General features: G+C 44.4%; 1 protein-coding gene across 1 annotated transcript; it reads left to right on the top strand.

The window, feature by feature from the left end:
- Window positions 1-471: 471 nt before the first annotated feature.
- On the top strand, window positions 472-22,403 carry Pctp (phosphatidylcholine transfer protein). The gene is made up of 6 exons (XM_027426277.2): window positions 472-612; window positions 15,506-15,623; window positions 18,080-18,159; window positions 19,572-19,743; window positions 20,822-20,889; window positions 22,338-22,403. The coding sequence occupies exons 1-6, from the start codon at window positions 472-474 to the stop codon at window positions 22,401-22,403; spliced, it is 645 nt and encodes a 214-aa protein (XP_027282078.1).
- The last annotated feature ends 3,604 nt before the right edge of the window (window positions 22,404-26,007 follow it).

The following is a 26,007-nucleotide window of genomic DNA, read 5'->3' as shown; positions in this document are numbered from 1 at the left end:
AAGGGCAAGGGCTTCCAGAGTCACATATTCTGGTGGGCTAGTGTCCCTTCACCTTCCATCTTCAGATAGGTAGGTAGCAGCCGGTCACACAGGTTGACTATTATAGAGGTGATTATGGGATGAGCTCCTGCATCCAAAGAAGTCTACTTCTTCAGCCCTTTCTTCTTTCCCCAGTTAAGCTCTAGCTTTTTTCTGGTTTTCTCTTTTTCCATTCTTCTCACCCTTAGCTTAGCTCCGCCCATTTTGAGACCTGAACACACCCCCTCCAGCCTCCGCTCCACCCTCCAGCCTCTGCCCCACCCCCCAGTCTCCACTCCCCAGGCCACTCCCCACGCCCTGCCTCCAATGCCAAGTTCCGCCTTCTTTCTTCCCTGCCAATCAGTTTGGGGCCACCTTGTGACTCTGCCCCCGAGCTCACTAAGGGCCAGTGGGTGACCTGCGCTCGGGGCTCTGTATCCCGGCAGCGGAAGGATGGCAGGGGCCGCGGACAGCTTCTTGGACGAGCAGTTCCGGGAGGTCTGTGCCGAGCTCCAGCAGCCGGTGCTGGCCGGGGCCGACTGGCAGCTGCTGGTGGAGGCCTCGGGCATCACCATCTACCGGCTGCTGGACAAGGTAGCTGCTGACCCGCCTGCTGGAGGAGTTCAGGGCCCTGAGTACTCCCACAGGGCTAGCTGCCCTGCCGGAGTGACCAGGCTTCTCCGAGTTACTTTGCCCTGTTCAGATCCTATGTGGTTGGGACGTTATCCGAGCTCAGCCTCGGGCCATTCTTGTTGCTGGCTTTGTGGATTGTTACATTTTATGGTTTATTTTCTAGCGTTTGCGACAAACTAAACAGCCTGGAAGCAGGGAATTGTATTCAATGGCGGTGGTTGAAAAACGGGCGATGTGCCAACGGTACCCCGTCTAAGGTCTGGACTTTAACTAGGAGGGGGCATAATGCTTCCAATACAAGGTTCAGATATGGAGCTGGAGGGCTGTGCCAACGGGCATGTGGGGGTGTGTGACTATCTACTAGAGAGAGAGAGAGAGAGAGAGAGAGAGAGAGAGAGAGAGAGAGAGAGAGAGAGAGAGAGAGAGAGAGAGAGAGAGAGAGAGAGAGAGAGAGAGAGAGAGAATTTGGCAGCAATCAGTTGACAGACAGTAGGAAATGAGTAATTTGGGGGTTTAGCTCAACTCAGGAGGTAGTTTGTTAGGAGTAAAAGATGGAGTTAAAGCACTGGTCAACTGATTCCTAGACCATGCCTATGCCTGCGGAGGACAGGGTTTCCCCCTGCCAGTGCTGTATGGGGTGGAGAGAGGCCATTTTCTGAGACAGGTGGGAGAGAGACCAGAGTCAGAGACTTGGTTTTCAGAGTGGGTAAGAGATCACAATGGGAAACTCATCATTTTAGTGACTGTCTTCTGTGTGTTCTAATTTTAAGTTGCAGTTAATAGCTTGCTTGTGAAGCTTCAGGCAGAAAGAGCAATGGAAACTGTAGGAGGAGTGGAGTTGGTTGTTGAGCATCTTGCAGCATCTTATTGGAAGCTTTGGGAACCAAGTAGCCACCCAGGTGGGAGAAACCGGAGACTTAACATTGATTTGATACAGGCAACCAAAGTTCCCTGGCACAAGACCAGAGTGTTACAGTGAAGGAAACAGACCTGGATGGATGAAGTAATTTCACAGAGACACAGTGACGTTCATGACAAAGTACTGTTGGAGGGTTCCCAAACTGGTAAAAGAAGTTTGCGGTATAAACAGAACTAGACAGAAATAAGTCAAGGTAGAAGAAGCTTCTAGTCTGTGAAGGTGGACTCCTGTCAGCTAAAGTCATCTGTACTTCCTTCTTGAGGTCACAGTGTAGCCTGCATCCATGTACTTTCACAGTCCTCTGGGACCTGGATACTTCATGAGGTCAGCAATAGGAAATTTTATTGTGTGCCTCTGTCATGTCAGGGACAGTAATTTACTGATGACAATTATCAGTCTGGTGATGACTTTGCTTATGTCTCCATTAAACTTCAGTGCACATAGAGGATTTCTAGCTGCCGTTTTGTCTTTTCACAGATTGTGTTCACAGGCACCCATAGGTGTGTGCCTCCTGCTGTATTCGTGCTATGCTAAGGGCAGCAGTTATTCACCCAGCAAACCTTGCCTATTGTATAGTAGGACCATTGGTTCCAAGATGAACAATAGACACACCACACAGAACAGACAAAAATCAGCATTTTAGTGAGACTTTAGCAACTCCCTGTGTGAAAGTGGATGCTTTCAGACAAAATCCTCCTGCCCTCTCCCTGCCTCCTCTTACACCTTCCCTGCCAGCCACATGTCAAGGCACTTGTCAAGTTGTGTGTCAGGCCATCAAGTCCTGTCTCCTCCCCTTTTTCTCCTTTTTCAGGTTGGGCTCTCAGCACCTCTTACTTCATATTGCTTCATCCTTTTAACCGGTTTCTTGGCTTCCATCTCTTCGCTGTCCTGTGTGTCACACGTTCAGCACCTGAAAGAAAGGTTGTGATCTTATTGTTATCCTTTTGATGTCACCCTTAGCCACAGAATTACTACCAGTCAGTGGAATAGCTAACAGTTGCTACAATGTTACCCTTAATCACAGAATTACTGCCAGTCATTGCAATAGCTAACAGTTGCTGCCTATTTTCTTATAATTCAGACACCAGATACTGACTTCAGCCTTAGGATAGACACTGTTGATCATCACCTTTTTACCTATATAGAAAGGTGTGGAAGAAACAAGTTGCTTAGTCAAGGTTAGAACCGGCATCTGAACGCAGCTGTCTGGTTCCACCCTTGTGTCTTAAACCTTCTGCCTCTCTGAGCAGAAGGCATGTGCAGCCTGGTGGGATGCTAAGGTCTCAGCCCACCTTTGCTGGCAGTGTCTCCCCATTGTCATGCACTTAGGGCATCTTCTGTTTATGAAGATACAGAAATTGAGGTTCTAGGAAGGTAGACGATCCATCCAAGGCTTAGAATTAAGAAGTGCTACAAGAGGAACACTCTGTTCTTCTGTCCACAAAGCCCCTTCCCTATTCTACTTCCTATACCACCGTTTGGTAGAGCACCTGGAATTTGAAATGAGTTGTCCCGGGAGAGACGTACTGCCTTGTAATTAATGTACTTCCTCATTATTAACATATTGAAAAAGAAACCAAAGACTGCTTGTACATCCAGTCAGCATTTATTGATGCTGCATGAGAGCTAAAGTGAATGCTGTGACTCTAAGAGAGTGTCCCTTCCCTGAAGGTTCCAGCGGCTTGGCTAGGTGGCTTGCCCTGGTGGGCCTTTAAGGATTGTGCTTGGCATGCTGTTGATGGCTTCAGGGTAGCCATTGATGGATGATTGACTGCTTGGCCTCCCATCCTCAGCATCAGAGACAGTTCACTTGAGGTGGTAATCTGGCAGTTGCTTAGCATCATTGATTAAAATGAGGATGGAGAGAAGCAAAACTTCAATCACATCTAAATGTACCTGTGACAAGTTCACTATGATGTTTTGAAAAGATTAAAACAAATGCAGAGCAGAGGCCTTAGAAGATTCTTCAATGTATTAAACTATATAAATTATATTTTAAATTAAAAAGTAAATTTGTGCCATCTTGTTAACTCGAAAAATAGGTGCAAATGATTCTGAATCGTGTTGTTGGGCAATGGGAACTTTTCCTCATGTAATTGTATTGATCTAGTTTCATCATGCGGTTCTACCTGGCATGGTATTCGCTGTGTAGCCCAGGCTGTCTGAAACTCCCAGAGAACTTTCTGGGTCAGCCTCCTGAGTGCTGGCATTTATGGGCATGCACCACCATGCCTTCCTAGACGGGAACGTTTGGCAGCCAACATTTTTATATACTTTTGGTTTTCCTGTTTCTTCAGTCACATGTTCCACATGGAGAGTTTCTTCGGGACAGTTCTCTCCAACACTAACATCTTTTGTTGGAACTTTCTCTGTTTTAATCTACCCACTTTTTCTTTCTACCCATATGGTAGTGGTGATAACTTAGCAGCATGAAATGTGCAAAATACTATCACATGTATATCTTCATCCACTCCTTCAAATGAACCTGGAAGCCAGGCAGTCATGGGCTTCCTCTCTTACCACACAGGTAGAAATGAGAAACCGAGTCACAGAAAACCTTAAGAGTAGTAACTGGCATATGGTAGTCTGCGTGGATAGAATCATCAAATATGCATCTTTCTGGGAGGCAAGGACACAGGAAATAAAGCTAGGTGAGGGATGCCCTGTGGCACCATGGAAAGAACATGGAATTTGGAGGCAGGCGGTCCTGAGTTCAGACCTCAGCTCGGCCCCATTCTCATGTGTCCTGGCATTAGGGGAGTCACATGCTGCCGCCTTTGCAGACAGTGGTGAATGAAGGAGGCAATTCCCTGAATAAGCCTCTTGAGCAGGAGCTGGATTTGCTGATGAGAATGACCCCCCTAGACCATAAAGTGATGTTGGGTGGTAAAATACTGTGAAGAAAATCCAGCACGGGGAAGGAAGGGAGAGACCAGGTATCAGGGGCCATGGGAGATACAGCAGGTGTTAGCTAGTGTTAACTCTTAACAGGCTGCCTTGTTCTCTTACTCAGACTTCTGTACGAAATTAGCTCTCTTTCACCTCAGAGCAAGTTCAAGCTAAAGACATTTTGTAAATCGATCGTAAGTTTGAGGCCTTACGGCTATGTACAAGGTCAGAGCCGCAAATGTCCAAGCAAGGTTACTAAGAAAAGCATGCCTATACTTCACCTGCCAGTCTACTGACAATAGAGCTGTGTCTTCAAGTTGTCACTGGGCACTGTGCCCTCCCTTGTCTGGTCACAGTTTTGCTCTTATGGCCTTGGGACCTTGTATTGCCATGGCGTATGGCTCTGCTTTTATCTCTTAGCTTAGAAACATGCTCCTGACCAATGAAAAACTAACTCTGTAATTCTTAACCTTTGCTTCAAACATCTGCCGACAGAGAGATTTGGGAAGAGAGGACTAGAGAGGTAATGGCTTGAGGGAGAAACTGACAGAAATTAGCAGCAATGTAAAAGGATAAGAGTGTGGGAAAAACAAGCATAGGAAAATGAAGAAGAAGAAGAAGAAGAAGAAGAAGAAGAAGAAGAAGAAGAAGAAGAAGAAGAAGAAGAAGAAGAAGAAGAAGAAGAAACATGGAGAAGTTAGAAGCAATACAGGATATTGGAGTAAAAAGAGAACAATAAAGAACCCAGGAACAGAAAGAATGTGGCGTGAGGAGCTTCTTTTCCACAGCCCTCAGACTTAGATGCTACACTTACTGTGGCATCATCTCTTTTTGGACCCTGAGTGAAAACTATCAAGGCATGACCTTGAAAGTTTTTGATAAGCAGGAGATGGCTCAGCAGGAAAGAGGACTTCCAGGGAAAGAACAAGGACTGAGTTCAAATCCCCAGTGCCTATTTTAAAAACTGTGGCCATGGCTACCTAGGCCTAGGACCTCAGTGCTGATCCTGCCCTGTGCGATCTTCTGTATGACATGCTCACTTGTTGCTGAGGCTGCTGGTCCAAAGACTGTTATTCCAGAAACACTGATGTCTAGGGACAGTCTACCATGGCATTTGTGGGTTTTCTGATACTGAGAGGTTCAGCCAGAGGCAGGAGAGTCTTTGGGAGATAAGGAATGCTATAAACAGGTGAAAACAAAGGAAGTGATTACTGGAGACACAATGTGTGTGAGATCAGGTGTCCCTGACGGTTGGGTTAGTGACCCCGTACGAGTAAGTATGGTCCTCGGAGCTGTACTCATAGGTTCTCTGAAAAGAAGACCATAGATTCTTAGGCGATCTTTCCCAGTGATCTACCGTCATGTCTTGCTTTGGACTGCGTTACCATGGCAATAGTCAACAGTATGGCCTATAGACTGAGTCTGACACACAGAGGTCACAACTGAGGTTTAGGCAGATGCTGGACTGGAAGGCTCTGACTGATGACTTAGTAGGTTATCGCTCCGTACTGGGCTCAAAGAAACGACTACCCTGGTGTGTGCTAGTCCTTGGCTGTGTCTCAGCTAGGAGAGGAGCCAACAGTCATTTCCTACTGGTGCTGCCAACCTCATGAAGTCTCCCAGGTGCCGGAGGACAGTGAAACTGCATTGATCCAGGCTGTACAGTGGACCGAAGAAGGAAGCATAGGTGACCTTAGCTGACAAGAGTCTCTGCAGACTACAAGCTTCCTCTACTGGCCTGTAGCTGGGTCTAATCCAACTTCTCTTACTGTAGCCTGATAGGCCTATTCTGCTTATGTCTCTCACCCTTCTGGCTCCCAGTGGGATGGATAGGGCAGTTTCCAGATTCAGGACACTCACTGAACTGTAGCTTACTAACAAGCATGGCCAACTTATCTACAAGCTGGACACCTGTATCCTGCAGGATAAAGAGGCCACTTTTCTCTTTCACCTCCCCAAGAGTGTAGAGACAGACGATAGACTTTCTTCTCTCTCAGGGTGTGTGGGTGTGAGAAAGCTGATACTATGGGTTAGATTTGTGGGTATGATTCCATGTGTGAGAGTAGGATACCCCACATCTGTTTTCAAGCTTTGTGGTCTGCCCTGTCTTTCACAACACCGCCATTGCTGGGGGCTTAAATAAAAAGTTTTTATTTGGTCATGGAACCCTGAGAAGAGTTGATGACTCCTGGAGAAGTATTTGGGCTTACTGGGTCCTAGGTTACAAGACTGGAGTTTGATCTACTGATAACCAGAACAATATTTGGGGTACTGCTGAACAGAAGATTTTTGTCTATAAATTTTCCTTTTTTTTGATATTTCTCTGAACATCGTGAAGCCTCAGTTTCCTTGTCTAAATAATGGGCTAATAATTCATACCTCATATTATCATTATATGAACTAAATGGGATAAGCCATGTAAGTCTTCAGTTCATTATCTGGTGTTTAGTAAGTTCTCAGTGAGTGTTAGCAATCATTACTTTAACTGGCTATCTGCAACCCTTAGGTTTTAAACCCATCGTGGTTTCTTAGAATGTCAATATTTCAGTTTTAGCCAACTAACTGTGTTCTTCACAGTCTGTAGCCATAGCAGCTTCACCTTTGACCCCAATTTCATTTTGGTGAAAATGCCTACTTTTATGCCCCCTAAATTTATTAAGTCCCATAGAATGACTGGAGTTGGTCAGCATCCACAGCTACACAGGACACCTTGTCCCTTTGGGGAGTTGCAATGCACTCTTCTGTGAGAGAGGCCAAGTCAGTCCATAACAAAGAGGACATCAACGGGGACAGGGGAAGAGACAAAAAGTGGTGCTTAGGCTGCCTTATAGTTGGTGATGAAATGCAGAGGAGCTCCACAAATGAGTGTGGGTCACTTGTAGGTGGTACTCCTGTCTAGGTCAGGTCACAGCACAGCAAAGTGGTGGGGTCAGGTGATATCCACAGGTAATTATATCTATGTGGGAATTGAGAAGTCCAGCTGTAAATAACATTTTGACAGTTTATATTTCTCTCACAGCAATTACTCCTCGGGGGGTCAAATGAGCATACCAATCACCTTAACAGTGTAACTAAAGTGAATTGCATGGCTTAAATAAAAAAGACAGTTTGGTGTTTACACAAGCCATCAGAATCACAATCACTTCTTAAAATCTAGCCACACCAGTAGCAGCTTCCTAGCCATGTGTCCTCCCTCCGCAGACTTCATTTCTTCCTTTGTAAAGTGGAGATGCTGATTTGTCCCTAAGCTCAGTGCCTTGCATAGAGCAAGTTGCCTTTTAGCCACCTAAAAATGTGTAGTATCTGATCCTCAGTCCCCACTGTTAACTGGGAAAGAGGAGATGGGATATCTGTGTCCTGCCTCTTGGACTTCCTCTGTATCACCTGGTGTGACCCTTGGGCTCATTCTATGAGTTGGAAACCCTGATCCATTTACAGGTTTGTAGACAGAGAGCTTAGATTCAAGTCAGCTCTTGGCTCCAAGCCGGTTCTTCCACCACCGTGCTGTTCTTTCTGGCCATGAAATTCAGGAGACAACTCTTAGGGACAACAGAGGAAAACTTGGCTACATCTAGTCCATGGAAATTGAGAGCATTATCCTTACTCCTGTCTTGCTTTTCTTCTGGTCTGAGTCTGACTATTCCAGAAACAGCATCTAAAAAATACTTTGGCCATCCAGAGTAGTGTTGGGCACCAGTCATCAGTTGACTCCTAGCAAGTCACTGGTGTCTTTCACATCATTAATTGGTGGCTTCTGCTGAATCTTATGTGATGGGCCTTCTTTACTTTAATCATTAGCCTGCAATTTGGATAAGACCTGTAGAGAGAGTGGAGCTAAATGAGACACTCTTGGGCTAGAAGGAGCTGGGGTCAAAGACTCACTGTTTCCCTCTGACCTGATACTAATGATCAGACTTGCACAAGTAATTCAGTATCTCTGAGTTTCATTTCCTCATGTAAAAAAATGGGAATCACTGCTGGACGGTGTTGATGGCTCATGCCTTTAATTCCAGCATTCGGAAGGCAGAGGCAGGCAGATCTCTGTGAGTTTGAGGCCAGTCTGGCCCACAGAGCTAGTTCCAGAACAGCTAGGGCTGTTACACAGGGAAATCCCTGTCTCGAAATACCAAAAAAGAAAAAAATAATAAATTTAACAAATATGCTAAAAGGGAGATCACAGAAATTTCTCTGTCTACCTCAAGGACCACACTGAGGAGTCAATAAGATCACGACTATAAAATTGTTGGGAAACTAAACTATGGCTAACAAAACAATTCCTGATATTATTGAAAGAATCACAGCATGTCTAAGAGATTGAAAAAACCCTCCAAACAAACTGTGGCTGTTGCAGTTTGATGGCTCACCAAGGGAAGCTAATGGTGAGGGGTAAGGTCAAGACACAGCCTATGGCTGATCACTTCTCAGAGGCAAGAACCCAGAACCCTGCCAGCTTGTGAGTTTTTTATGAGTTACCTAGAAGAAGGGCATGTGTAGTTCTTTAGCTCCAAATAATAAAATATTAGCCATCAATATAATGCCCACTGTAATGGCCCTTTGAAACCATAGTTAGCTCTCCTTAGGCAGAAGGGCAGGGACCACTGTGGATGGTTAGTCACTTAGTTCACGTGACCATTCACCTGATTGGACAAGCAATGTAGGGTGATTTCTCCAAATAGGTGGAGGGAATATGCATAAAGCATATGGACCTCTATTGTCTGTGATGTTCTTAAAACTGACCGGTCTCAATAAAATTTATCTCAGTCTCCATATAGTTCCTGACATAAGATCCACTTGTCAGGGCCACCATCAGGGCAGCAAGTTAATAATCCTCCCTTGGAGGTGTTCTCACTCTCTGGAGTTCTTTCCCACTTTCCTTTATGAACTCTATACTTGCTCTACTCCTTGTTCGTGTTTCCTTATTCTTTTTCAGCATAAGCCAGGGCTTCACCGTGGTGCTGGAACCAGTGATCATCAGTCCAGCTCCCCAAGTTATTAAGCTCACTGTAGTGATCTGAAGGAGAATGACTCTCTTAGGCTCATGTGTTCCAATGCTTGGTCCCCACTTGATGGAGCTGCTTGGGAAGGATTAGGAGAGATGGTGTTATTAAAGAAGTCACTATAACGAGTGTGTCACTAAGGGTGCAAAAGCCCATGACATTCCCAGTTCTCTCTCTCTCTCGCTCTCTCTTTCTCCCTCTCCTCCCTCCCTCCGTCCCTCCTGCTTTGAGATAAGGATGTGTGTGAGCTCTCAGCTACCAGTCCAGCACCATGTCTGCCTCACTGGTGCAATGCTCCCCCCTGTGATTGTCATGGAGTCATCCTTGAAACTGTAAGGATAAGGAAGAGCCCACTAAACTCTTCTAGAAGTTGCCTTGGTCATGGCATCTCTTCTCCCTGATAGAAAAGTGACTAAGATACTCACCAAGAGTCAAAAGAGACTCTGTTACTTTCAAAGGACCCACATGGTCCCTTCTCTTTTTTGTGACAATGCATTTTAGCAATCTTTAGATTTAGCTTTGGATTTCTATAGTGTTTTAGTTCATTTAAACATAATTTCATCATCTTTTAAATGTTCACAAGTTTTAACATTATTCTGCCATTCTGTTTTAGAGCAATGGGAAAGGAAGAAGCAATCCAGACCTATCAATAGAGGCTTTTAGGGAGTTAGGAGGCTATTTTGCTGGGGAGAGTTCTTTGGCCCTAAGGTCTTTAGCATTGTGAAAGTTAGGCAAGTGAATCTTGTCTTCTGAACAGTAGTGAATAGAGATAGGCAGAACCATGCATGAAAGTGAGATGAAAGGGTAGTGTGATTGGACAAGAGGTCAGAGAGTCTTTAACCCTGAGCCCAACCCGTTCACCAGAGAGAGTGTATACTGGCTCAAATTAGGATGGGTCAAAGGTCAGGGCCTTGAAGCAAGGAAAAAAGTTCATTCAGTTTGGTTAAACATTTTGTTTTTATTGATCAGTGAAGACAGGCAGCTCTGCTAATCATCTGTGGAGCAAATAAATGGACTTTGGAGGGTCTGCTCAGGTCTTGGTGTTTGTGTAATATGGGGGAGTGATTTCCTTTTGTTGTTGTTGTTTTGTATTTCCTTTGTAGTAATTGTATTACATACCAAAAAAGGATGCAGAGTTGGGATTTTAAAGTTTTCTTTTGTGTGTGTGTGTGTGTGTTCATGTGTGTTCACATGCGTATCAATCTATCTATCTATCTATCTATCTATCTATCTATCTATCTATCTATCTATCTATCTATCTATCTATGTGTACCTACATGAGTTCACATGTGCTATAGTGCCTGCAGATGCCCATAGAAGCCAGGAGAGGATGTTGGATCCCTTGGAACTGGAGTTATAGGAAGCTATATGCTGCCTGCAGTGGGTGTTGGGAGCTTAATGCAGGTCCTCTTCAAAAACAGCAAGTTCTCTTAACTGCTGAGCCATCTCTCCAGCTTTCCACCTTGTTTTGAGATGGGGTAAGCCACTGAATCTGAGGCTCACTGATTGGCTAGACTGTCTAGTCAGCAAGCACCAGGAGCCTCCTGTCTCTACTTTCCCAGATTTTTTACATGGTGCTGGGGACCTAAACTTAGGTCTTCGTGCTTACATGGTCATTTTTTTTTTAACTTTCACCATTTTCTAGTAGCACAAGTTTCAAATAAAATTCTGCAGTGTCAGTGAGGACAATTTGGATCAGTTAGGATTGCTTTGGGGGGCAAGTAATAAAAAATTGGACTGAGGATGCCCTAAATAAAGATACATTTTGGTCTTACATAGTGAGTAACTCAGATTTACAGTGTGGACATCAGTTTAGTTGATTCATCAGGCCAGCGATGACTCTGAATCTTTTTACTCTGCTTGTCTTATATGTTACATTTCAGTCCCAGAAGAGATGGCAAAGATGCAAATATCACGGCCCCATTCAAAGTATGGAGAGAGCACCACTTGAATGTTCTCCATCACAGGAGACTAGAAACGTTACTAGCCATTCACATTCTCATAGGAGCTCTCCCAGCAAGGGAGAAAGTGGGTGTATACCATATCAACCAAACCTTGTTTCTTCTGGCAATTGTATTCTGTAAGCGTATGGCTTTTCTCCATCTAGCTCAGGTCCCACTTGACCAGTTTCTTTCCACCCACTGGGTCCCTACAGCCACTTCTATGATAACCACTCAGAGACTTAATATATATCTTTAGAATTGTTTGGCCAATGCCTTAGGCTTCTTACTGGCTAGCTCCACCTATAACTTAACCCATTTGTATTATTCTATATTTTACCATGAGGCTCGTGGCTTGTTACCTCACATCTTGCTTCCCCAGTGGCTACATGGTGTCTCCTTGACTCTATCTTCCTTCTCTCTGTCTCTTTGTTCAGATTTCCAGCCTCACTAGATTCTGCCTATCCATGGACTGAAACAGCTTTTTTCATCAGCCAACAAAAACAACACATATTTGCAGCATTCAGAAGGACCTCCCACACCAGTATTCCATGCATGATATTGGTGGATCTACTGCCACCCTCATAACCTTTCAGTCTTTGAAGTGTAGGAAATGGTTTCAGAAATGGAGCATTAGACATCCTGTATATTTTGCTTTAAATGAGTGTGAGCCATTTTTTTAGAGGTAGTTGTGGGAGGCTTCCTGAGAAGCCAAACATCTCTTGCATAAGCATATATGGAGATATTTGTTACAACATTGGCAATATTGGGAAAATACCCCAAACAAAATTTTCAAATGATTTTTAAACCTCCTTTTTAAAGGCCCCATGCATTGTTAATATAAATTCTGTTCAAGTAACGCTAAGCATTGTGTTTTTCTACCTCAAATTGTAAGACAGTGGTACCTAATCCCATGGAGCTGCCTCTTTACTGCCTCTGAGAGCACACTCTGCTGTATAAGCTTTATAAAGATTTAAAAAGAGTGCAAACAGCCCTTGAATGTCAATGCTCACACCCTAACACTCATCTCTGAGGAAACTTTCTCATTGAAAAGAGTGAACTGGGATTTTGAATTGAGAGTTTTATGATTATTTTGGAAATGCTTATTTCTATAACATCTTCTGAAACAGAAATGCATTTGGGGAAGAATTGTTTCATGTGAACTTTCCATAGTCTGAATATTCTATTAAGTTTGAGGTAAGAATACCACCTGTTGATACCATATCATATCCATTTGCTCACATAGACAAATATCTGCTCTCTTTAAAGAAATATTATCAAATATTATTAGCAGATACTTATGAATTATGAGATTACATGTCTCTCATTAAATAGTTCTTTATAATGCCTTCGAACCTTCTATAATGAATATAGATTGTTTTTATAACAATTAAAATTTATTTTACCTTTTAAAGGATGAATAAAAATGAATGTTTGCTATATATTGCCTAGAAATCATGAACAAGAAAGTGCTTTGATCCAAGATCTTGGGCCAGGCTATGGCGCTCAGCCAGAGAATACAGGAGTGAGAGATTAGGAAGGGGGCACTAATGGTCTTGTCTGTCTGGAGTGCTGGCATTTCTCTGTCCTGCTATGATGGGAGGGCCTAAAGGAAGTCATCACAATAGTTCATTCTTCTGTGTTCATGCAAACTGTAGGTCATTCTATTTTTCTCTTTGACTTCCTGGTCCCCTTCTGTGATGCAGATAGAATCAGGGTCACGGAGGGATATGATTGCATTCAGGAAGGGAAGGGACCCAGTCTAAGAAAAACAGTTTTGTCTTAATTTTTGTAGCTATAACAAATCATGGATGACTCCATGATCATTATCTTAATGTGTAAGTATCCCGTTTTTGGTCAGCATATGTAGAAAATAGGATCTCTGTTGTGGGATATTTATATACTGTGTGAAGATATATTGCTGTGATTGGTTTAATAAAGAGCTGAACAGCCAATAGCTAGGCAAGAAGTATAGGCGGGACTTCTGGGCAAAGAAAGGAAGCAGGAGGAGATAATCGAGGCACAGGAGAGCTGTGAGGAGATACAGAGGAATTAGGACGGGCATGGGCAGTAGGAGATAGAACATAAGTGAATAGAAATGGGTTAATTTAAGTTGTAAGAGCTAGTGGGATAAACCTAAGCTAATGGCCAAGCTTTCATTATTAGTAAGAAGCCTCCATGTCATTATTTGGGAGCTGGCTGGTGGGACAGAAGAAAGAATCATTACATTCTATTTTCCCAAACAAGTTGCCCATTCTCTCTCCATTCATTAAAATGTGCCTGTACTGGTGTAAACGGGTGTATATGGGGAAGCCCTCCTCAAAGTCTTTCCTGTCAGTTCAATGAGGGCTGGTAGAAGTTGTTTCTCCTGAGGCCTCTCATCAGATTCCCAGGGATAGCCCTTCATTCAGGGTAGCAATCCATGTTGAGGAACAAAGGTCTTAGATACACCCAGTCACCATCTGCTTATGAGAGAGCCCTGGTAACAAGCCACATGCCTGTATAGCTGGCAGCTCACTGTGGATTCCCTTTTAATTTCACCTTCCATTTCTGCCAGGGTTCTTTCTCATCCATTTGAGATTCCTAAACTGGGATATGGTTTGGAATGTTAATGCCGGCTGAGTTGGAAGCCATTCTTTAGAAGGATCTCCCAAGGTTTTCTTAGACTTCACATGGGACGTTGGCTTGGGGTTCAAGGAGCATCTTCAATAAGTAGTTAGTGGAACCCAAGACCCATCTAACAGCTGTGTTTTATCTAATTGATTGTTGCTTGTTTGCTTTTGTCAGTTTATTGCTCTTGTCATCTAGAGCCACCACTTTCCTCTTAATACTAGTGACACTAAGCCAGAGCAGGCTCAGGGAATGCTGAGCTGCCATTGTATCCAGTGGAATGTGCAGCAGGGCCACCTGAAGTCTAGAGCCCTCACAGGCAAGGATGTGACTTGACCTGACGAGGGAGGAGCTCACTTGTACGTGCAATCTAGAAATTGTCTCTTTCTAAACAACAGGACCATCTGTTTCAACATGATTTCAAGCAGACGGCTGTTCCCTTTCTAGTTTTCTTTCTGAATAAAAAATAAAACAAAAACATAAACAAGCCACACATACACCCCCCCATAAAGAACAATTGAAAAACTCTATCTTGTAAATGACTTCACCAAATGCCATCGGTTTCATTGTACTCCGTGGATATATAAAATATACCCTCCCTCAGAAGTCTGACTGACTGCATGGCATGGATATGTACCTGGTATTGGGAAATCAACCAGACCAAACTAGAACTGGTGCATGCCCCAGTAGCTCACAGGTGTCCTCTTCTCCAGTTTCTTCTGTGCCAGTGAGGGCCACTCCCTCACCTACCATGTCCAACAATGGTTGGCAGAGTTCTCCTTAGAGATCTGCTTCTCTCAACTCATCTTTCCAGAAATAATTCCTCACCTTTTCTATTAGCTACCTGATTTTGGTCGACATCTAGCATCTGGATTAGTGGGCTAGGTATTAAAACCACCTCTGTTTGTCTATGGTGCTGTTCTCTACCAAGACTTCTGCTCTTTTAAAATCTAATTAGATATGCTCATCCCTAGTCTATCCGGGCCATACCTTTGTCCATAGACATCTTTCGTTTTCAAGAGCCATGAGAATCAAAGCTTTCCCTCTTACCATGGTTTTCCAGGGTCTTTGGTGTCTTTACAACCTTTCTACCCACAGCTCCTACCACTCTGTTCCAGACTTCTCTCTTTAAGCATGTCTTTCTTCATCTCCTAACAGTTGACATTTAAAACATGATATCCTGATAAGTCTTGGGAGGTGGTCACTCTAGAGGCTTTTCCTATCTACCTGTTGATATAGGTCCCCACTATTTACTATGTAACTCTTCTTCTATGCTACTTAAATCATCTGGCCAATGCTTACAACTACCTCCTCCACCAGTACTACAGCTGTGCATAAGATACATGGGAATAGGGGTCCTACCTGCTTCTATACTGTGGTCACCAAGACCAGAAGGTCAATGGTTGATGTGGCTGATCCCCAGTCCCAGCTGTTTTTCATGTAATGTGGAATGTCAACTCTGGTATCGACAGATTGTTCCTCCCATTCTGTTTCCATAGACAACTGGACTTTATGAGTATAAAGTGTTTGGTGTTCTGGAAGGCTGTTCGCCAGCTCTACTTGCAGATATGTACATGGACTTAGACTACAGGAAAACCTGGGACCAACATGTGAATGGTGAGTGATGGCTTGCTTAAAAAAATCATTAGAAAGTTTATCTATTCTTGTCTTATTTAGTCTTGTATACTCCGGGCTGAGACATCTCAACATTTCCAGTATTTACTACCCTGCCATGAGCTGTGTTAACCATGCAGCTTGATTGCCATGGAAGCCTTTTTGGAAGATGGGTGTCCAGACTTCCTTTTGGAAGATGAATCAAATGTCTCCAAATAAGCAAGGGTACACACATGTGAGGAAGCGAGAGAGAAGTACCAGTGGCTGGAGGGTTCTGGGGGTCCAGGCACCTGCATGAGAGATGACACAAACTCAGAAAGCATTGGCAGTGGGTGTTGTTGTGTGCTCACCGCCCCCACTCCCACACCACCTAAGCTGAAAACATTTCATGGCCTATGGCGGGAAGAGAATCCACAGTATACATAGTTTACATAGTAGACGTTTTACCCTGGGAGAAGCAGAGTTGAAAATCATTATACAGGGAGACTCTGGCAACTTAGAGGGGGAAGTATCCCTTGCCATCTCAGCCACCATGGAAGAAACTTGCACAATCAGCCAAGGGCCAGTGGAGTCTTTAGTCAAGACTTCTGCAAGTATCAAAGAAGCAGCCCTTCCCCTTACTTTAAAAAGAATATATTATTTGTGGCAGGGAAAGATCCAGGAGTTCCTGGCTTCTGGGGATGCCGCTTTGGGCCCTTAAACAATCTCGTTAGAATGTCTCTTCAGGTCTAGACTGTATTCCCCTGTATTGACCTACTTCTGGGGCAGATTGCCGTTCATTGTGAAAATGTGCTCCAGAAGACACAGGCTCATATTATAATCATGCAAATAACTCTAGGGAAGAGAGTCACATTTTCTTAACAAAGGTCAGCCTGAGTCCCAGGATTCAGTATCCACAATTCATCTGAGAGACTGAGCTTAGTCTGTGAATACTGGTCATGCTATCTATTGGGCAGCTTCATGTTTTCACATACCTTCCTCATTAGGGGACATCAGCACACTTGCCTCTCCAAGGGAGCAGGCTGGCACCATCTCACTCTCCCCAGCAGACATAATGCCGTCCTGTGATACAGACATTGCCATAGGTGCCCATGTGGGTTCTGTTGGGAAGAGAGCAATGTGAAGGAGCAAATAGTCTACAAACCCCTTTGTTCGAGCCAGCTAACACACCTGACTTTAAAAAGAAAAGTAACTGCAGAGCCTCTTACTCTGCTAGCTACCGTCAGCTCTTCACACGGGGGTTTCTGGAACAGTGGAAGCCACTGTTTTACACTGTTAGCTTTGATAGAGAAATCTGGAAGTCCTTACCTTACTGTTCCTGAATTTTAGGAGTACCCAAGAGCCTTGTGACCAATTGGGCCTAAACATACTACAGGAACAAACTGAAGTCCTGGCCACTTGGTCGTCATAGTCATGGCTTGCTCCTTTTCCTAGCACTGAAATTGCCACTTTACCTCCTTAAATCTTATAGTAGAGATGGGCTGGCAGGTGTGTGTGTGTGTGTGTGTGTGTGTGTGTGTGTGTGTGTGTGTGAATCCTGAACAGGCAGAGGCAACAGACATACTCATCTTTTCCCTTCAAGACTGTCTTCAGTATCCTGTGGCCCTGAGAGGATCACAAAGCTTCCTAACCAATAGTCTGATCGATTTCTTTTTATTATTATTATATGTGTTTTAAATTTTCTTTCTTTCTTTTTTTTTATTAGAAAGAAAATTATTTTACATGTCAATCCCAGGTCCCTCTCCCTCCCATCCTCTTCTTTTAAATGCTAATTGTAACCCTATGCATCTCCCTCCGGGATGGCTTGGTCTTTCTCTGGATGGTGAGATGAGAGCTCACCACACAGCCTAGGCATCTGTTTGCTCTTCAGTTCCTTTGTTATCTTCTCTGAGAGTTGTAGCTTGCATGTCCTGGCACAAGAGCACAAACATTAAGAGAATTTGGTTACTGAGGCTGTGGCATGTTGTGGAAAAAGGAAAGAAGAAATCCAGGGTTCAGCCACGTTCTAGCTGTATAAGGGCACAGCTCTCCATGGGCTTTTTGTTTCCCAGATGCCATGGAGCTAAACACACTAGACTCTGACTTCCTCCGTCTCTGGCAATCTGTAGGGAAGCAAACCTTGATGGTGTGTGTGGGGTGGTGGTGGTGGTGGGGCGTCAAAAACAAAACTCCTGGTACTCTACTGACATCTGGTGGTTTACCTGTTTAAAGCCACTGATTATTTCTTGATACCCAGTTCCTTCTATCTCAGCATGCTGTTGGTATAATGGACAAGCATTGGGCTTATTTAGGTTTCTCTGTTTCTCTGTCCTCTAAACCATCGCCAAGCAAATATACTTTTGTTTCAAAACATAGGTCCACATCTGGTGAGTTAGGGGTTTATCACACACTGAGACTACATAGGCTTCTTGAAGCCACAGACCTTTCCAGATGCACTAACTTCTTGTGTTCTCCTTCAGAACTCCAAGAAAAGGAGTGTGATGGACAGATGGTGGCATACTGGGAAGTGAAGTACCCTTTCCCTTTGTCCAACAGAGATGTATCCTTTCCACACAGCACTTAGTTCTTTGGCTCTCTCAGTGTCCTGTGTCTCCCAGGCACCACCCACACACTGGGGTCCACTCATTTCAAAGCAGTTGTAGACAATGCTGTCTCGGGCCCTTGTGGAACCATTTGCTAATGCTGCAGCTGCTTGTGTGACTTTCAGTGACCGGAGTGTGATTTCTGGGTGTGACCACATGGGACAGTAAGCACAAGGGACTACATAGGGTCACTAGAAGATACCTCATCCTTTCCAAAGAAAGTGTCCTAGAATGGAAATTGATGAGCTTAGAATTAGGAGGTCCAGGAGGGACAGTTTATGAAGCGTGTTGGTCCAGACCCCTTGATCTTACAGAGGAGGGGTGGGGACCATGAAAATGAAATGACTGGTATCAGATTGGTATGAGAGAGCAACCAGGACTCACCTTCTTGGAGTCTAGCTTTCTCCCTCCAGCATGGTCCTCTTGACTGCTATTGTTTGACACCGGGTGCCTTCTCTCTCCATTTCTTTATTTATAAAGTAAAGCACTTGACTGAATGGCAGGGAGTTTTTCTCACATCTAAACATATTGATTATTTGTTTCTGTGAATAAATTCCTGGCAATAGTCTAACTAAGGGCAGTGGAGATGGGAAGTATGATGTACATGGGTGTATATGTGTATATGGATGGACGAAGATGCCATGATGAAGCTCATCACCCTGCACACTGCCTTAAAAATCAATACAAAATAAAGATGGGCTACAGTGCATTGAAGTTTTTAAAGATGCCATTATCTGCTACAGAATAGCACTGTCGACCTTGGGGATGTTCTGTGCTTTTAGAGGTGAAGTAGCTTTGTTGTTCTTGGTGAACCAGTCTTACCTCAAATAGAACATCTGCCTACTAAAACTTGAAGGATCCATGTGACTTCCTACGGTTTTAGACGCGACGACATGCGACGTGAATACCTCCTGTGTCTGTGATTACAGCTGTGGATGAGGACAAGACACAGGATTGATACTGTTTCTGTCCAGTGCTATTTTTGTGCCTGGATTTCTCTAATGCTCCCGACATTTCTGCCTGAGGCCCAATCACACCTCCTTTTCCTAGATAGGGAAACTGAGTCTGAGAGAGTTTGGTTAGCTTCCCCACGATTACACTAAGTGAACAGTGCACTCTGTGCGCCTTCTTGGAGAAAGGAGGAATGTGATCTCTGTGTAACTGAGAGCTCAAGAGATCGTTCACAGGTATCTCCCTAAGTGAGAACTATGCTTGGCTGTGAGGCTCAGCTTTGCAGGGACAGTAGGCAGTAAGTGAGGTCTCAGTAGAAGGGAGCAGATGCCAGGTGGAAGGCGCAGAGTGACATCCCATTGCCACCCATGCGGGCTGCTTTCCTCGTGCTGGTGCTGAGCCTTGACTGGCTGTGTAGTACGTCTACATCCGCCAGCGGCGAGACATGGATGTGGACGGAAGGAAGATCTACGTGGTCCTGGCCCAGAGCATCTCGGTACCTCAGTTTCCTGAGAAGTCTGGGGTGATCCGAGTGAGGCAGTACAAGCAGAGCCTGGCGATCGAGGGCGATAGCAAGAAGAGGAGCAGAGGTAAAGCCTGGGGTTGGGGCCAGCAACTAGCCAGGGCCACTTGGAAGCTGGGTGGGTAGGAGGCAGGTTAGGTACAAAAGCCTATTTATTAAAGGTAGACATGGTCTGGGAACAAAAGAGGTCAGCACCCGGGGAGAGTCTCAGCCCACACCCCAAATCAGCTAGGGCTTGACATAGGTGTTTCAATCTGACCCAGTGCGTTCGTTTCTTGTTTATTTGTTTAGATTTATTTGTCTTACTATTTCATGTGCATGAAACATAAAACATAAAACACATGCCTGCATGTGTTTCATGTCTTATGTCTGTGGAGGTCAGAAGAAGGCATCAGATCTCCTGGGACCTAAGTGAGCCACTGTGTGGGTGCTGGGAATTGAACCAGGATCCTCTGTAAGAGCAAGAAGTGCTGGGCCGGCTCTCCAGTGCTATGCCTTAATCGTGCATTCTTTATTGACCAGATGAAATCAGAACATCGAGAGCAGACCCTCGAGATTCGAAAAAGAGTCTCTTTGGGTTTATCCTACAGCTATAGGGCCTGGGCCTGGAGAGGGCCAGTAGATTGGCAGATGTTCATTGGAGGATACAGCTCGGCTCAGCACAAGGCCAGAGACTCAGGAACATTGAGTTCCAGTCCCCAAAAAAGGAAAGCATGGAGCATCCACCTTCAACCATACTGGCATGAGTGTGGTCTATGTCAGGAAAAAAATCTGAACTGCAACTCTGATGCTTATTAGGTCTGTCATGTAACTCTCTGGGTCTGTATTTCCTCACACATAAGGTGGGTTAGCTATCAGCTCTGTGGGGCAGTTTGGATAATGAAATGAGAGATGGTATCTAAGTGTCTAGCATTTGTCAGGCATCTAAGAAGTCATGGCCGGTTGTTCCTCTGGCTGTATTTTCAACAATGCTTCTGTGTCAGAAGCCACAGGCAGGTCGGGGCAGTTCACTGGGATCACTTGCTCCCTTCCTCTGTGCTCTCTGGGCCCGAATCTGAAGATAGAAGGTTTGCAGAGCCTTGTTACTGCATTTTCCCAGTCCCACCCCCACTGCTTCTGAATTGTCTTTTCTTTTCCCTTTTCAGTTTTCATGTACTACTTTGATAACCCGGGTGGCCAAATTCCGTCCTGGATCATTAACTGGGCAGCCAAGGTGAGATCCCAGGAGGTAGCCAGGGGTGGGGGTAAGGGGCGGGGGACAGGGTATGTGCATTTGACAAATGTTGACTTAGCCTGTGGGTTGTCATGTTGAAGAGAACACATTGTCCCAGGATAATGAGACTCTTTTATGAAAAACTTGGTTGAGTGACTTGGTTTGAGTTGGAGTGGCCTACACCCAGAATGGAGGCTGTGACAAAGGACAAAGGATCTGTTAGCTTGGAATGCCAGCCCTTCCCTGCTGGTGGCCCCAGACCCTCCAAGATTACTCTCTGGAACTTCCAGACAAAAGTCTGCTCCTTGTAGGGAAAATGGTACTTTCGTTATCTGCTTTTGGAGGGTAAGACAGACAGATTTTTCTTGGAGACAGACTTAAGGAAGTCCCTAGGTCTGTTGTCCTTGCTGTTTTCATTTTTCAAGGCTAGGTCACTAGAGGCTGTCACTCCTAAGATCCTGCATTGCTGTGACTACTAGGCAGGTTTTGCACAGGTCCTGTGTGAACTCAGGACACCCATGGGAGAGTGAGAATGCCCGTAGGCATCAGAGGCAAACAGTCATGATTCAGAATCTGGGCTTTGCCATGGAGTGTTTTGTGTTAGTTAGGGGAAGCCCGATTTTCTTCCTTTTTGAAAAACAAGGATGAATACTGCCTACTGAATGGAGTAGAGTCAATAAGACATTATGGAAAGTCTTGCACAGTGCCTGACACTAAACAACTATGTTCCCACCCTCTAACCCCAAACACCACTTGTTAATTCAATAAGGCAAGCCCTTCTTTAAGGAAGAATGTGGTGATATATTGTTTATGATCTAATAAAGCTTGCCTGGAGATCAGAATGCAAAGCTAGACACAACCATAGAGGCCAGGAAGTGGTTATACACACCTTTAATCCCAGCAACCATATTAATTAGTCATAAAAGCTGGACAGTGAGATCCCGTCTTTTGCTTTGAAGTTGGGGTTTTTTCTTTCCTTTTTTAATCTTAAGAAGTGATGTGTATGTGTGTACATGTTGGGGAATATGCCTATGTGGGTGCTGGTACCTGCAGAGTACAGAAGAGGTGATGGAGCCCCTGGGACTGGAGTTCCAGGTGACTGTGAGCTATCTGACATTGGGGCTGGGAACTGAACTCACATCCTTTGCAAGAAAAACATGTGCTTTTAGGCCCCAAGGCATCTTGCTAGCCCCCTTTCCCCTTCTTTTTAATAAATATTTCAAAAAAGGGCTCTGTAGTTTTTATGAGCAAAAGTCACACTGAGGGCACTGTCTTGGAAGCAGTGGTCTGTCTGTCTTGCCTTGCGCCATTTTCTGACCACATCATGGAGAAATTGGATCAGGGGCCTCATTTTCTTTTATTACCCCTAAAGCCATCATTGTTTATCTTTTGCTGCATTCCAGAGAATGAAGAATACATAGAAACATATTTTTTTTTCCCCTTTGCAGAAAGGAGTTCCCGGCTTTTTGAAAGACATGATAAAAGCTTGTCAGAATTACCCCAAGAAAACCTAAGAAGGAGACTGGGACTCTACTTCCCCCTCTGGATGTGCTCCAACTGATGCTCGGCCAGCCTTCCCTCCACACTTTGCAACTTCAGAGGTCTACATGTATCCCAGGCATGCTTGCCTGTTGCCTGGCTCATTTGCTGCCTTCATTCCCATTGGTTTTACTCAGGGCCGAATGGTAGAATGGTGGCCTCTGCTTGTTCATTTTTAGTTAGGGAAATCCTCAGTAGAAAAGAGGGGCATTCTGTTGTACCATTTTAGGGGGAATGAATGAGATGGGGAAGGATGATAAAACGTAGGAGTGACCCTTCCTGGCAAACAAGCTCACTTCAGTACTCTTGGTTGCAACTCAGGAGAGGCTGCTGGATGTGGCCTTTGGTTCATAGTTGGCCTTCCATGTCCCACACGTTGATGTCCCATCTCTTTATGCTTTGTTGACTTGAGTAGTTTGGGATTTGAGGTGAGAAGCAAGTATTCCTACTTGTGCAGGATCAATGGCTGCTGTGATATCAGACCCTTATGAGTGTCCCAAGCCTGACTGAGCATACGCTGAGATGACCACATGTCCCTAATTGCCCACATCTGGATTTTTCCTTTCCTATAAACCACTGGGAAACTGCTGCCTGTACCTCTGTAGCTGTGCATTTGACTGCAAGCCCAAGGCTTCAGGGACAAAGATAGCTTGTGCACAGCCCTATGATTGTGTCTTCCTAAGTAGTAAGGTGGCTTTCCCTTCTAGAATGTTTAGAGGTGTTGATAGGACAGTAAGGTTTACAACCAAGCAAAATTGAAGTAGTGATTTGTTGTGCTCTTTGCCTTTTTTTCTTTGGAATTCTACCTCTTCAAATCAAGGACTCTCAGAGCCCTAGTTTTATCCTGAATTTTTGTAGGAAAATACATTCTGTGGCCAAGACACTGCCTTGGTGATCTCAGGGAAAAGCTCCAATAACCGTGTAAAACTTGACGAACGGATGTGGAAACTCAGAATGCAAAGCCAGAAGAAAGAGATTGTTAAAGTGGCATTCCTTAGAGTTTGTGTTCTCTCTGGGAAGAAAGGTGTGTTCTGTGAATTAAAAAACACAGTGACTTACACTTCTCCTGTGTGCTGTTTCTTTCTAACCCCATTCTTTTGGAAAGAATGAATTAGTTAGGCTTCTTTTGTTTGCACTGACACCTAGACTTAAAAATTAAATGCAAATTTGTGGCTGGAGAGATGGCTTAGCTGTTTACACAACACTGGCTGCTCTTTCAGAGGACCACGGTTCAGGTTTAGGTTCAGACACACAGGGCAACTCATCACCATCTGTAACTTCAGTTCCAGGGGATTTGACACCCTCTTCTGGTGTCCACAAGCCCTGCATGCTCATCATGCAAACCTGAAGGCAAAACGCCCACTAAATTAAAGTCTTTTTAGGAAGAGATCATTTTACAGCTCACTTACTTCAAGGCCACATATATTTGGCTTCTGGGAGGAACCAAGTAAGGTGCTTCAGTTAAGTTTAAAATTCAGTTCTGTTTTTCAGTTTATCTAAATGTAATGGTAGGATTGCTAGTAAAAGCAGTAAATAGGCTATGCTAAGCAGGAAAGAAAGGCAGGCAGGAAGGAAAACAGGGAAGGGGGAAGAGGTGGGGAGGGAGGGAAGAAGGAAGGAAGGGAGGGAGGAAGGAAGGGAGGGAGGCAGATTACTTGTCAATGAATACTGTTTTTGCTGTAATTTAAACTCTCTATGGCATATGCCTATTGGTCCTGGGAATAAGTTTATTCAAGTAAGTGAATGCTTCATAAAATTGTCATTAAAATGTCATTATTAATAAGTGGCTGGTATTAGAGTTTAGGAACATGGCATTCAATTGTCTCGTATTGTGAATGTAAGTGGATCCCTGGCGACGATCCTTTAAAATATAAACATGAAGATCAGAAGGTGACACTTTTTGAACAGAGGATTGACATAAAATGGTGTCACCTAAGTCATTTCTTTTCCTAAAGAGGGTTTTGTTCATTTTGTTTTGTTTCCTGGGACAGGTTTTCACTGTGTAATGGCCTTGGTTGTCCTAGAACTCCCTCTGTAGACCATGCTGGCCTCTAACTCACAGAGATATGCCTGCCTCTGCCTCCTGAGTGCTGGGATTAAAGGAATGTGCCACCAGCCCTGACATTTGTTTTCTTGAAGATAATTTTGTTTTGTTTTTAACATATATTACTGTTTTGCTTGCATGCATGTCTGTGCATCACTTGTGTATCTGTTGCTCGTGGAAGCCAGAAGGGGGCATTGAATGCCCTGGAACTGGGAGTGACAGATGGTTGCAAGTTGTGATGTGGATATTGGAAGCCAAATCCAGATCATCTGGAAGAGCAGCCAATGCTTTAACCACTGAGCCATTACTCCAGCTTCAAGAACTAAACAACTAAGGATTTTGTGGATGCTAAGAATACCAAATGGTTTTACTGTTTATTTGTCTTGGTTTTTGGAGACAGACTCTCTGTGAAGTCCACATATCAAACTCAAAGTCTCCCTGCCTTAGTTTCCCAGGTACTGGGGTTACAGGCATGTGCCACTATACCTACTGTCATAATACCAAATTTTAGGGAAGGCACTTAGGAGAAATGGTGAATTTGGGGTGGGAACAATGGCTCAGTGGTTAAGGCCATATACCACTCTTGCAGAGTACTCAAGTTTGGTAGCTAGCACCCACATCCAGTGGCTCATAAGCGCTAGGAGAGCCCAGGCTTCCACAGGCGCCAGCATTCATAGGCACAATACCCACCCTCCTACTTATTCACAAGATTAAAAATAATCTTAAAAGTAAATTTGAATTAATTCGTGTAATTACAGATGGCTTTTTGGCTTATTTGGAGTAGAGGACAATGCCATATGACATAATATTAAAATTTGACACGTGGGGGCCAGGGCTCTGAACACCCTGCACTGTAGTTGGTGCCTGAAGTGAAAAAAGAATGTACAATTGGTCTTCATGGGAGTGCCCGGTAGCTCACCACATGCCTTTCCATGGAGGCTGAATGTGTCATTCAGAATTGAAAAGTTGTAAACTTGCCCCCATTCCTCTACATTGTTAGGCTTGTTTTTCACATGCCTGCCTCACCCAGTAGACAGTAAGTGTTTGGATAGAAACAGTGATTTCCCACTAGTCACTGGTTTTAGGAAACTATGCCAGAGTGAATAAATGGTTTAGGGAAAGTTGAACAAATGGTGTGAACTCCAAAGACTAAACCGGTCCTGACAGAAAAGTTCATCTCCATTGTTTCCGTCCAAATGACTCTCCAAATCAGTGTTTTTTTTGGGGGGGGGATTCTAGATTCCCTAGGTTCTCACTGGTTCTTCCTTTCAGGGACTTAGTCCTGCTTCTCAGCCATATGCAAGTTATACTGTGATGTTTGGAAAGGGGCCAGCCCGGACGAAGGGTACCCTAGTTTACCCAGGGTTCCAGGTAAGAGCCAATGGCAAAAGCTACGCTGCTACTGTGGTGCTAAATTCTTTCCACAGGCAAATCATCCCCACTGTATGACAATTCAAAATTAAAGATCATCTTGGCACTGACGTTACACGAGAGGGTCATTTCCCTCGAACACGTTTCACAGTGAGAGCCCTGGC

The sequence above is a fragment of the Cricetulus griseus genome, chromosome 7 (assembly GCF_003668045.3).
Source record: "Cricetulus griseus strain 17A/GY chromosome 7, alternate assembly CriGri-PICRH-1.0, whole genome shotgun sequence".
NCBI classification, from domain to species: domain Eukaryota; kingdom Metazoa; phylum Chordata; class Mammalia; order Rodentia; family Cricetidae; genus Cricetulus; species Cricetulus griseus.
Note: the sequence above shows the minus strand (reverse complement) of the source record. Positions and strands in the feature narration are given on the sequence as shown.